At 37.1% G+C, this 14578-nt stretch overlaps 1 protein-coding gene across 1 annotated transcript in view; it reads right to left on the bottom strand.

The window, feature by feature from the left end:
* The window catches only part of ATP8A2 (ATPase phospholipid transporting 8A2), a gene marked incomplete at its 5' end in the record, with an annotated part of 398725 nt that overhangs the window by 33394 nt on the left and 350753 nt on the right, over positions 1-14578 (bottom strand). Inside the window, one exon of the mRNA XM_058185167.1 lies at positions 3220-3308. Coding sequence (XP_058041150.1) covers positions 3220-3308 — 89 coding nt within the window. The remainder of the gene's footprint in view (positions 1-3219; positions 3309-14578) is intronic.

A 14578-nucleotide genomic window follows, 5' to 3' on the forward strand; every position in this document is an offset into this window, starting at 1 on the left:
CCCTGGAATGACATCTCAACAGCATCATTTGGCTTAGGACCAGAATATACACCAAAACATTATCCACATACAATTGATATTATGTGCCAAGCTGGCAGATAATCCCTTCCATTGGTTTATGTAACTGCTAAGTAGAAGTGAGAAAATATAGCCCTGGGGTATTTTATAATGTAGGGTCATAGAGTTCAAAAACCCAACTCACTAACTGAAACTGTATCTAGAGGAAGGAGGACAACCACTGCAAAACAATGCCTTCATACAGAGGTGATAAAAAGAGACACAATGATTGAATTTATAGATTAATTAGGATAGAAGGGCTGCACTCCCAACTCCAGTTCCTCTGCTTGTCATTCAAAAGAGTGATTAGGGATTCCAATCTTGAATTCAGACTGATATGCATTGCAATTTTATTGATGATGTGTATAGGACTGATATAAGTAGGAAAAATAGAGGAACATCTCTTATTCTTTTCTCCCCTCTCTCCAATTGATTTACTGATGAAAGACCCTGGGTTTCAGCAGCCATATTATTCAATTTGAAATAAGACCATAGTAAGATATTAGCTATGTGCTCTGCTTGTCAGTTCTTTAGATAACGTACAGTTTGTTGTTACATAGGACAGTCTGGAATTTGGAAGCTGAATGAATATCATATTATCCAGGCAATTAAACATTTTTAGAAATCTCAAATGCATATTTTTGAGAATCAAATTTAGTAATATTTGCTCCAGTTAGAATGACAGTGTGCCACCAGATACATTAGTGAGAGATTTGTTCAAATTAGTGGTTGACTAAATTAAGCATATAATGGGCACATATCGTACTCACACACATCCACTGACACAGGTATATACAGACACATACTATATATTCAGATAGTGTATCTACAGTGAAAAATCTAGAAATCCTCTAGAAGATAGCAAAACAGTCTCTGTACTTCCTTGTTTTCATTTACTTGTGCTCAGTGTTTTGGAGCCCAGATAGAGTAGTACAAGAGAGAGGGAGATGGAGTGAGAAAGAGAGATAGAGAGAGATCTTGATATTCCACTTCATTTTCTCACATTTAATTGAATGATTTCCTTTTACTTTGAGGGCAACAGCAAAAAATAATAGTATTTTTGCAGTGGCTGCAAAGCCTACTTTAGATTTTGATACTATCATGGATGTATAGGTCATGGGTGTCAAACTCGCGCTGTCATGCTGCCATCATGTGATGTATCACAACGATTTTCCCCTTTGTGGAGCTGGGGTGGATGTGGCCTGCATGTAATGCAGCGGTTCTCAACCTGTGGGTCGCGACCCCGTTGGGGGTCGAATGACGATTTGCTAGGGGTTGCCTAAGACCATCGGAAATATGGGAAGTATACTTGCGAGTCAAAGAATCGCGAATTCGGCTTCAGGCGCGTTGAATTAAAAAAGAGAGAAATCTTTGCTCTGATGTCTCCCTCTCAAGCCATCTGCAATCACTCCCAATCACTAGCCTAATCTGGCTTCAGGCGTGATAAACTTAATAGGGGAGGAGTCTCCGCTTTAATGCCTCCGTCCTCAAGACAATCGCAAGCAGTTCAGATCGCTAGCCAATATGGCTTCAGGCGCAATAAATTCAAAAAAACAGTTTGCCGTTTTTTCCCCCCTTCTGCGGCTGCTGGGGTGCGCTGAGATCGCTGCCTAAAAAAAAATAATTTTACGGTTGGGGTTGCCACATCGTGGGGAATTGTATTAAAGGGGTCGCAGCACTATAAAGGTTAAGAACCACTGATGTAATGCATCTAGCCTGCAGACTGCCAGTTTGACACCCCTAGAATAGGTCATCGAAATATTTTACAGTATAAAAACAATGCAATACAGTCTCACCCATACAATACATATTTCTTTTACACAGTCAGTGAATATGACTGAAACTTTGCCAGTGAAATATGATTATTCTTTTTCTTTATATTTTCAAAAGCGTAATATCATCTTAATAAAGATGAGAGGGAAAAGATGGTGTTTATGTGTTTCTTCTGGGGATAGATATTTTGTCCAGAATATTTTTCTAACAACTTTTTTTTAAGTTAACCCCCCCTCCTGCAGATATACTTGATATAATTGGCATGACAGAGAGATAAAAATTAAACTGCAAATAGATCTCTTCCAGTTTGTTTGTTTGGTTGGGTTTTTTTTATAACTATTTTTTTAAAATCCTGTCAGAATGAGCTTTTGCAATCAGTTTCTTCCTTTGACCCCAAAGATGCTTTTTCAAGAGACAATTGGACTTTCTTGTTTTTCTTTGAAGACGTTTTGCATCTCATCCGAGAAGCTTCTTCGGCTCTGACTGGATGGTGGGGAATGGAAGGATTGAAGCCACCGACTCTAAAAAAATGCAAATGACCAGCTGTCTGCAAAAAGTATAAATCCTTTCATTCCCCACCATCCACTCAGAGCTGAAGAAGAATCTTCAAAGAAAAAGAAGAAAGGCCAGTTGCCTCTTGAAAAAAGCACCTTTGGGATAACTATGACCTGGATGACTGAGAATCTCCATAGACATTTAGCTTCTGAAAAATGCACATGATTGCATGGCCGTTCAATAAGTGTAAAAAAGGCCTCCAATTTGCAAGACCTACTATAGGTACTGGGTCATTTAAAAGTTAGAAGAAGATGAAATAAACTTCTTAGCCACCTTCTACTTTTTAGATAGTTAAGAACATCAATCTTCTGATGCAGATTTTGTTTTCCTATAGAAGAACGATGTTAATTGGATTGTCTCCTGTTGAAGGTTACATGATATGAATCCAAGCTACAGATTTAAAGTCTTATGTGCCACTACTCCATGTCACTGCAACAGCTGAAATATGTAATACTTTATTTATATAGATATATATCTGTTCATTTAAGATGAAACAATAGCAAAAGGGCAGGGAACAGTTAGACACCAACAAGGATTTTCATTTGGAAAATCATAAAATTTTGCATTAAATATTCATAATTCAATACCATCCTATGTGCAATTTGACTTCTATATTCATTTAAAAAGCATTGCTTTATGTACTTTCATAGATGAGGAAATGGAAGGTTGTCTAGGAAAATAAATGGCTGCATATTTGCATGAGTACACAGTGTTAATCAGCGCTGTGTACTCATCTAAGTGATTTAGGACTCAGATTAAGATGTAGGACTAACCTGAAATATTGTTAAGTTTAAGCAAATAACATTTTTCAAAAGAATGTAAATAATAACGTACGCTCTCCATGCCACATCTTTAACAAGGCACGCTGTGGGCACGAGCAATAAACCGATCCAGAAGTGTCCGCATCTCAATACCATTCCTGCCTGTAAATTGTAATAATAAACAGAGCATTAATTATACATGACACTTTTTTTGGTTGATTGAAATGAAAGAGTAAGATGAGATCATTGCTAAGAAAGCTATAACATAAATCATAAGGGCCTCTTGTGGCTCAACAGGCTAATGCAGTCTGTTATTAACACAGCTGCCTGCAATTACAATTACTGCAGGTTCGAGTCCCACCAGGCCCAAGGTTGACTCAGCCTTCCATCCTTTATAAGGTAGGTAAAATGAGGACCCAGATTGTTGGGGGGGCAATACAAGTTGACTTTGTATATAATATACAAATGGATGAGACTACTGCCTTACACAATGTAAGCCGCCCTGAGTCTTCGGAGAAGGGCGGGATATAAATTCAAATTTTAAAAATAAATCCTAAAATCTGAAGATGTTGTCACAGAAAATGTCTTTGTCTGTGGAGGGACAAATCTAACGTCAACGTTTTCCTGCAGCAATACAATGCTACTATCTAAACTCTGATATTGAAAGACACAACATTTTCTAGATGCATTCTAGAGAAGAATAACTCTCCTGTGAGCTTTACAGAAGAAAGGAAGGTCTTAGTGGTAATGCCAACAGGAAATTTCTTTGCATTGGATACTCCCAGTCTATAATCTTTAGTAAAACAGCACAGAATATAGAATCGAATTAAACAGCAGAGTTGGAAGGGACTTTGGAGGTCTTCTAGTCCAACCCCCTGCTTAGGCAGGAAACCCTATACCATTTCAGACAAATTGTTGTCCAATCTCTTCTTAAAAATGTCCAGTGTTGGAGAATTCATAACTTCTGGAGGCAAGTTGTTCCACTGGTTAATTGTTCTAACTGTCAGGAAATTTCTTCTTAGTTCTAGGTTGCTTCTCTCCTTGATTAGTTTCCATCCATTGCTTCTTGTCCTGCCATCAGGTGCTTTGGAGAATAGCTTGACTCCCTCATCTTTGTGGCAACCCCTGAGATATTGGAACATTGCTATCATGTCTCCCCTAGTCCTTCTTTTCATTAAACTAGACGTACACAATTCCAGCAACTGCTCTTTATATGTTTTAGCCTCCAGTCCCCTAATCATCTTTGTTGCTCTTCTCTGCACTCTTTCTAGAGTCTCCACATCTTTTTTACATCATGGTGACCAAAACGGGATGCAGTATTCCAAGTGTGGCCTTACCAAGGTATTATAAAGTTGTATTATAGTAATTACAAATGGTAAAATGGCTGTTGATAGCACATCAGCGTTTCTCACAATATCACATTATTTTATCACTATAAATGTTCACGTATAAAGATAATATATTCCTTGGGATTATTCCAGAACAGAATAGCTCTGAATATTAAAAGCTTGTATTTTAGGAGAAAAAGCAGAACTGTGCATGGTTATAGCAAATATTTATATCAGTTGAGATTCTTTCTCCAGCAAATCGACCATTTTTCTGGTCTCACAAGTATATTGCAATGTTAACTCTGCTAACTAAACAGGCAGTTATAGAGCCTAGAGCTGATATAGAAGAACATATGTTGGATAAATCAGTATGGATTTTAAATAGATCTCTGGATTGCTGAGAGACTGATGTGTCTTATACCAGCTTTCTCCAGGCTAATGTTTTCCAGATGTCTGGACTACTTTTGGTGTAAAGTTAATGTAGTTTGATACATCTAGAGAATGCCAGTTTGGTAAAGACTCATATTAGAATATGATACAGTAATTTTATTTGGATGTTTTGCTGGGAGGGGATCATTTTACAATTCATGTATGTTTAGCTTTAAAATTGTAGCTGGTCCACCAGAATCATAGCCAGGTAATTTTCAAAATATTTATCAGTTTTCTGAGTTTAATTCTTTGTGCTGTTAATGGAATGGCAGAGATATGGCCAATTTGGTAGCTCAAATAAACATGCTAAGACATATAGTGAAACTCTGGAACACACTACACAAACTGGAAATAAAATTCTAAAAGTAGAATCAATTTCAATATTCTGTATTCTGCCATGTAATTAAACCACATATTCTCCTAGTTAATCAGTAAAACTACCCATTGCTCAATAAAATACATAGAAAGAATATTAAAGGGTTAGGATGAGTTACATACTTTTCTTTCCTTACTGGTTAATGAATGCATTTTTTGGTTTTAAAATAATGCTATTAATGTTTATATTATTTTTATAATCCAGAGAATTATGTTTACATTAATACATATTTCAAGAAAAATAACAAACTCTTCTCTACGCTTATCAAAGCCAAATGTGAAAAAATTCCATATTTCCATGTAGAATTGGTGTCATAAAGATCAACATAAATTAAATAAGTAAATATTCATAATTCTGTAAATTATGCCTAATGTAAATCTGTATGTGTCTATGTACACTGTATGAATGTATGTTGTATGTGTGTCTATACTGTGTATACTATGTGTCTGTATGTATGTGTGTGTGTGTGTATATGTATATGTATGTGTATGTATATGTATATATGTATGTATATATATATATGTATGTATGTATGTATGTATGTATGTATGTATGTATGTATGTATGTATATGTATATATATGTATATGTATATGTATATGTAGGTCTTTGGTTGTTCGGGTTTTCTTCCGTGTAAAATTGGAAGTGTCTTGGCGACGTTTCGACAAAGTCTCATTCGTCATCTTCAGGCTTCAGCTTCGTGCTTCTGGGAGCAATGTGTGATCGCAACTGTTTCTTTCTTTTAACTGCTAGTGGGGTTTTTAACTGCTAGTATATGTATATGTATATGTATATGTATATGTATATGTATATGTATATGTATATGTATATTTAAGAGCCGTGTTAGCACAGTGGTTAGAATGCAATATTGCAGGTTACCTTTGCTGCCCATCCTTCCGAGGTCAGTAAAATTGTTGGGGGCAATATGCTGATTCTATAAACCACTTAGAGAGGGATTACAAGGCCCTATGAAGCAATATGTAAATGCTATTGCTATATAGATTGGCATGTTTGGTGAGAACACATGGACATATATGGGCAGAGATATTTTCCATATCACAAGAGCAATCTTTAGACTTTGTCTCTGTAATGGACTGCTTTTCAGAGATTTACGTGGTAGTTGGAAAGTCCTAATTATGTGCTTTTCTTCAGATCTGGCATAGATGACCTTTTCCTATACATTTTGGAATACTGTGAGCTTCCTTCCAATAAAGATGGTGTCAGCCGCTCCAGCAGCCAAATCAGATGAGGAGGTGGTGTGGGAGTCAGGGTCAGCATCAAGGCAACCTGAGAGCTCTGAGGGGGAAGAGGGAATGGAGCTGTCAAGCTCCAGAGGTGGAGTCTAGGTCATCCGTCAGCCCTCAGATGGAGAGTCAACAGTCCCCAGGTCTGGAGGTGGCTGATGAGGAAGAGGAGGAACAGCTGGGTCCAGTGCCTGACGCGCGGATGTGCAGAAGGCAGAGGAGAGGAGAGCAGTGAAAAACTGTGAGCCAATCCTTGGGATGGAAGAGCCACCGCTGCTAGCGAAAACCCACCCTAGCTCTGGGGATAAAAGGCAGGGGCCAAAGATGAATAGATGTGGCAGATAACTATTCAGCTCCCTGCTGACTGGTTAGCTTACATTGAGAGAGAAACTTTTTGCTGGGGCTGCTGGCACTCCTAATAAAAGAATCATTGATTTAAATACAGTGGGTTTGTCTGACAGAGGGGAGCTGGGTCAGAACAGATGGGAAAAGTGGTGCCTTCTTGAAACTTTGCCTTCAGTTTCCATTAGTCACAGGCAGGAATGGTGGAATTAAGAGTCCAAGCCACTGTTTCTTGACCTTAACAACTTTAAAATATATGGCCTTTAACTCTGTTAGCTGGGGAATCCTGGGAATTGAAGTCCACAAATCTTACATTTGCCAAGGTTGGGTAATACTGGCCCAATACTGGACAATAGCCGACTGCATCTGCTGGCACACTGAGACATAGAAGCTGAGATCTAAAGAGTTCTGAAGATTGCTCGGATTGAACTGGGAACATTTTATCAGTTAAGAGGGGGTTCATTACTGAATTGCAGCTACTCCTTGAAAACACGAATCAAGGCTTTTACCAATTCACTAGAATGCCACCAGCTCTCACCCATGTGATCCAATTATTGCTTATTTGCAGCAAGTGAACCATATCCTACTTTCTACTCGGAAAATAGAGGGTGTAGTCATGTACTTCTCTTTATAAGACAGAGACACAGGGATCAAGTGCCAGTCAGTTTCTAAGATGCCAATTTCCCCACAGTATTTCTTATTTACAGAAGAATATGAATACAAATTGTTGACTTAGAATTACACATTACTAGACATATTTTTTCTAATGGGATGATACACATTAGCATGATGGAATCTACTTGTCACCATAAATCATTAAAATCTTTTCTGCTGATAGGATTTCAGTAGTGGGTTACAGATTAACAGAGTTGGAAGGGACCTTGTAAGTCATCTAGTCCAACCCCCCACCCAAGCCACCATTTCTGATAAATGGCAGTCCAATCTCTTCTTGAAAGCCTCCAGTGATGAAACTCGCACAATTTCCGAAGGCAAGCTGTTCCACTGGTTGATGGCTCTCACTGTCAGAAAATTTCTCCTTACTTCTAGGTTGAATCTCTCCTTGATCAGTTTCCATCCATTATTCCTTGTCTGGCCGTCAGGTGCCTTGGAAAATAGCTTGATCCCTTCCTCTCTCTGGCAATCCCTCAAATATTGGAACATTGCTATCATGTCTCCCCTGGTCCTTCTCTTCAATAGACTAGCCATGGCTAGTTCCTCTAACTGGTCTTCATATGTTTTAGTCTCCAGTCCCTTAATCACCCTGGTTGCTCTTTCTGAACTTTTTCTAGAGTCTCAACATCTTTTTTATAGCGTGGTGACCAAAACTGGATGCAGTATTCTAGGTGTGGTCTTACTAGGGCTTTATAGAGTGGTATTAGTACCTCACTTGATCTTGATTGTTAATACAATTTAGGATTGCATTGGCTTGTTTGGCTGCCACCGCACACTGGTGGCTCATATTTAACTGGTTATCCACTAAGACTCCAAGATCCCTCTCACAGTTACTGCTATTAAGCCTGGTTCCCCCCAGTTTATATCTGTATTTTTGGTTTTTCTTGCCTAAGTGTAAGACTTGACTTTTCTCTACATTGAATTTCATTTTGTTAGATAGGGTCCAGCCTTAACTGGAAAACCAATACTGGAAAGCCGAAATCTCTGGCATAGAGAGCAAGAGCTCCATCACTGAATCCCCTTTTCACACATTCTGCCCCTTTTAATCCTTGTTCATTTTTGCTCTAATTACTATCACAAGTTTTAAAAATCCTTTTGTGCCATAAAAATAGCATGCTTATGTGCATGCTTATATGTCATTTTTTTAATTTTTTTTTTTAATCAAATTTTATTGATCCCCTCCACACACACACATTGTTTATGAACAGAGTATTGGCCATACCATATCTTATACACCTTAACTTAATATATCCAAATACATTTTACTCAGTTACAATTTCTGCCAAAATATTCTTTTACCATATTTTAATCACAGTCTTAATGTTTCTAAGCTCATTTATATAAACCACATCTTCTTTTGCCCTCAAGTTCAAATTTCTACATTTTTACTAACATATATTCTCTTTTATTGTTTTTTAGCTAATTCGATTTTTATCGATGTATTCAAACATGTTTGGAGTTGTCTTTCTTCCATTTCATCTTTTCCATTTTATAGCAATCTTTCTTCCCTTTCTTATTCTCTCCCTTCCTTCTTTTAACCTTCCTACTTTCTTCTCTCCTATTCCTTCTCTACATCCCCTTCCTTTCCCCCTCCTCCATTCTTCCTTCCACTCTAACCTTCTCTCCTACTCTTATTTCCCCTCCCTTTCTTCCTGTCCTTTCCCTTTCTTCTTTCTCTCTCTCTCCTTTCCCCTTTCTTCCACCTCTCTCATCCTTATCTCTCTCTATTGCTATATTCATTTTGATTTCAATATTTTCTGCTATGGTGTCCAGACAACCCCGGATTTCCCATTTATTGAGTCTATTTCTCAGAATTCCCCTCATATATTTTAGTTATTAACATTTTCATCTTATTCTATTTTTGCCTTACAACCCTTTAATAAATACAACCTACCATCTCTTATTTTCTTTAAATTCTTATTTCCAGTTCAACAATAATTACTTTTCTCTTTCATTAAGATACATCATATACTAACATTTCAATTTTATTCCATTTTACATCTCATTTTCAATTATTTTCACCTATAAACCATTCTATCTTTCACATTTTATCTGCTGGACTATTTCTCTTAATATATTTCTTCCTTTTTTACTTCTTTTCAATTTTGTATCTTAACATAACATAACATAATAACAGAGTTGGAAGGGACCTTGGAGGTCTTCTAGTCCAACCCCCTGCCGAGGCAGGAACCCTACACCATTTCAGACAAATGGTTATCCAACATTTTCTTAAACATTTCCAGTGTTGGTGCATTCACAACTTCTGCAGGCAAGTTGTTCCACTGATTAATTGTTCTGTCAGGAAATTTCTCCTTAGTTCTAAGTTGCTTCTCTCCTTGATTAGTTTCCACCCATTGCTTCTTGGAAACTAATCAAGGAGAGAAGCAATTTAGAACTAAGGAGAAATTTCCAGAAAATATCCAATTCAAATGTTCCTTTAAACTGTTCCAATTGAAGTCTTTGTTGTTTCCGCTCACGCTGCAGCTCACGCTGCAGCTGTTTAAACAAATCCTCCTGTCTTTCCCTGGTTAGTCTAAATGATGCAATACTTTCTTTCCTCCAGCAGATGTCTCTCTCCAATTCACAAGTTCTTCGGGAACAAAATGTTACTTGTTAATCCACAAAGATAATTACTTCCTGTTCCTCAATCCTTTTGTTAGCAAAAGATGTTTTCCTTCAATTTTCTTTTACTTTTATTATATTTAATTTCTTCCAAGTCCAATTTTAAATCCAGATGGAAAATTTTCCTTTTAGGGCTTTAGTCTCAAAATTCTCCATTTGGACCATAATCATGCTAGGAAGAAAATGAAAACTGACGTACAATCAGTATCTACATGCATCTCAAATTTAGAAATGTTCAATATTTGATTTCTGAGAAAAATATATTTTATCCATATGTATTAATTCTCAAAACTTTTTTATTATTAAGTTCTGGACATAGTCAGAGTTACTGTGTAGGAAATATTATAGCACTAGATTCCTGGAACAGCTCTGAGCAGGAACTAGTTGTTCCCAAAAGCCAACGATATCAGCACAAAAGAGGACAAAACATAGATAATCAATAAAAGTCATGTTTTGTCTGGCAAAACATCCTAAATATATAATATATGATAGTTACCCACCTTTCATAATAGCTGAAAATATTCTTTACAAGCTCTAAAGAATGAAAACAATGTACAGTAGAACTTAATTCAGCTCTGTTTGCTCCACTAAAATACTGTACATTTAAGATTCTTTCTATGCTGTTCTCCTAATGCATCATTATCTTAAGTTCCAAGTATATTTTGAAAAATGTCCAGATAAGTTTTTCTTGTGCAGCAGAGAAATCAGTTACCAAGCTCCCTGACATCTTGATTATTTTGATTAAATCATCCTTCAAATTGCTGCATGTATATACAATCTCATCTAAAAATATTACATTCCTTTGTATATTGGACTTAAAAGCAATCTAATTCAGTTGCCTAGGTTCACTTCCCTACATCAATCAGAATTCTATCCTTGAACACCTATCAAACTTTTAGCTAAAGTGGCTGCATTTCAGGAAGAAACAATTGTGACTCTCACAAATCAATAATTGTAGGCCTTGGTTGGGGAAAAAGAGGAGAAAGAAATGTAATAGCTGTACTATTTATGTTTTCCTTCTAATTAACATTACTAGGAAAAACACTGGGTGGGAGTATATAATAGAGGTTGTAGTGCAGGGGTGTCCAAACTTGGTCCCTTTAAGATTTGTGGACTTCAACTCCCAGAGTTCCTCAGCCAGCTTTGCTGGCTGAGGGACTCTGGGAGTTGAAGTCCACAAGTCTTAAAGGGACCAAGTTTGGACACCCCTGTTGTAGTGCAAACTGTTCTCTAGAACTCTAGGTACTCTACTTTATACCTTTACAATTAATGACTTCCAAGAACATAGGTCCAAAGCCTTTCTGAAGCCTTCTTCATAATCCCCAAAATCTGTTCCATCTCCACTCCAGCCCAACTGTGGCAATTGCCTATCAGCAGCCGCACAGATGAATAGATACATAAATGCCTATGTCAGTTCACCCTGTGATTTCAGCTAAGAATTCTGGACAAAAAGCAAGTTTCTCATTTAAGCTATTCACTATATAGAGGAAGCACCTGTTCAAAAATGTATCCAAAATACATTTTTCAGGAGCTTTAAGAAAAGAAAAAGTCCTATAAATTGACTGCACTCTTCAAGGTATGACAAGAACACAACCCATAGCATTCTTGCTAAAGGAGCCTCATTAATAATATAAATCACTTGCTTTTCTTTATAAATACACAGTTGTAAGACAGTTTTATCTGTTTAACTGCAGCTGATGCACATGATCTTTACTGTAGCTTGGATAAGCTATAGGTCAGGCAGTTGCTGTTGCATAAATCAACATGGATAAAGGCAGAAGTAATTTGATAGCAAATAACTTCCAAATGCTACAGCAATCATTTGGTAGCAACAGAATATAAGAGGAAGAATATTCTATGAATATTCTATCCTCCTTACCAAGTTAGTCATATCTTTTTTCCACCAAGAATTCAGAAACAGTAGGAAACCTCATTCTTCATTTTTTCAATGAAATTTAGTGTGATTTAGTAATGATATAAGAACACTATCCACATGGCAAAATCCATTTTTGCCATGTGGAGTCAGATGTCAATTGGTAACTCAAAGAACAGAACAATAAGCTACATAACCACAAGTTGTCTCCTGAGAATCACCTATTTCACAGATTTTGGACATACTGCAACTTATATAAATTTATTTCGAAAAAGCTTTATGGGGTGTAAAATAGCCCTAAAATGTTTTATTTTCCTGGCAATTGCCTAATTCCATTTTACTTAACCATATCACATTTACCTTATTTCTATTATTTCTGTTAGGAGTATTTATAAGACTTATGTAAACTGCCCATCTACTATGCCACTTTTAATATAGCTGTTCTAAAAATAAGCTGATTTTTATGAACTGACCTTTATAATTTTTTCTAGTGAAGAAAATGGGCTAGCTAAATCCGTTTTGGAAGATCATGGCTTTTCTATGTAAAAGAAATCCATGACAGATTTCTAAATAAACTACTTAGATTTTTAGTCACTCTAGAAATTCATTATCCACAGCCCTTTGTAGTAAAATACAATTATTTTTGAAATGTGGATCCAAATGTAGTCAGAATGGCTCCATTTATGTATAAGAAAAAGAGATAACAAGCTCTGGGAAATCCTATGGAATGCAGAAATAGAGAAATCGGTAAGAAAAATAACCCAGACAATTTCCTCACCATAAAAAGATTGAAAGGCTGAAAGCTCAGCATGACCAATAGCCCATGAATGTTTTTACATTATTTTTATTAAAATTAGGTTGGGAGGACAATAGATGGCTAGAATGGTCTGTGTATGAGTGGCATTCTGAACAAAAGCATACAACACTGCAATTTTGTCACTTATCTTAATATTACTAATCTTAATAGCAGTGATACTGGACTGTTGCATGACAAACAGTAAATTATGAACCTCCTGTGCTATATTCTTAAGCTTCTGTCATCAGTGATTTTTTTTTTCTTATTTCCTTCTGCCCTAGAAAAATAGGCAAGGCTAAAAAAGAAGGCCAGGAGAAAAATAGGGATTTGAATCTTTTTAATACAACTTTCAACGAGACTATCAAATCCAGGAAAACATCAGCACTTTCTATTTTTCCAAAGAGACAAATTACTATTGTATATATTGCACTGCATATAGATTTGCATTACATATAGATAGAACATGTCCATTGTATTGTACTGTATACAACTGCATTGCATACAACATGTAGAATTTTTTGTATGGGATTAAAGAAAGCTGCCCCCACAATCCAACATTTTTAGGGTTTGAAAAACATCTTATTTGTCTTATTTGTCTCTTCAGAAACCTGTATGCGGGTCAAGAAGCAACAGTGAGAACTGGACACAGAACCACTGATTGGTTCAAAATTGGGAAAGGAGTCCGGCAAGGTTGTATACTATCACCCTGTCTATTTAACTTATATGCAGAACACATCATGAGAAAGGCGGGGCTAGATGAATCAAAAATTGGAATTAAGATTGATGGAAAAAATATCAACAACCTCAGATATGCAGATGATACCACTCTAATGGCAGAAAATGAAGAGGAACTAAAGAGTCTCTTGATGCGGGTGAAGGAGGAGAGTGCAAAAGTTGGCTTGAAACTCAACATTAAGAAAACTAAAATCATGGCATCCGGCCCTCTCAATTCCTGGCAGATAGATGGGGAAGAAATGGAGGTAGTGACAGATTTTATTTTCCTGGGCTCCAAGATCACAGCAGATGGGGACTGCAGCCAAGAAATTAAAAGACGCTTGCTCCTAGGGAGGAAAGCTATGGCAAATCAAGACAGTGTACTAAAAAGCAGAGACATCACCCTGCCAACAAAAGCACGTATAGTCAAGGCTATGGTGTTCCCAGTTGCAATGTATGGCTGTGAAAGTTGGACCATAAGAAAGGCTGAGCGCCAAAGAATTGAGGCCTTTGAACTCTGGTGCTGGAGAAGACTCCTGCGAGTCCCTTGGACTGCAAGGCGATCAAACCGGTCAGCTCTAGAGGAGATCAACCCTGACTGCCCTTTAGAAGGCCAGATCCTGAAGATGAAACTGAAATACTTTGGCCACCTAATGAGAAAGAAGGACTCACTGGAGAAGAGCCTAATGCTGGGAAAGATTGAGGGCAAAAGAAGAAGGGGACGACAGAGAACGAGGTGGCTGGATGGAGTCACTGAAGCAGTAGGCATGAGTTTAAATGGATTCCAGAGGATGGTAGAAGACAGGAAGGCCTGGAGGAACATTGTCCATGGGGTCACGATGGGTTGGACACGACTTCGCAACTAACAACAACAACAACAAAAAGCCATACCATACCCACAGAATACATGTTGCATTATGCTTGTCACATTATTAAATGTATACAGTATCTCTTTTTGATCCTGGTACATTGGTAGGTATGCGTGGAAGAAAGACAAGAACTGACAACAATTTTGAATTAAAAAAAATCTTATATTC

The sequence above is a fragment of the Ahaetulla prasina genome, chromosome 5 (assembly GCF_028640845.1).
Source record: "Ahaetulla prasina isolate Xishuangbanna chromosome 5, ASM2864084v1, whole genome shotgun sequence".
Classification (NCBI taxonomy): domain Eukaryota; kingdom Metazoa; phylum Chordata; class Lepidosauria; order Squamata; family Colubridae; genus Ahaetulla; species Ahaetulla prasina.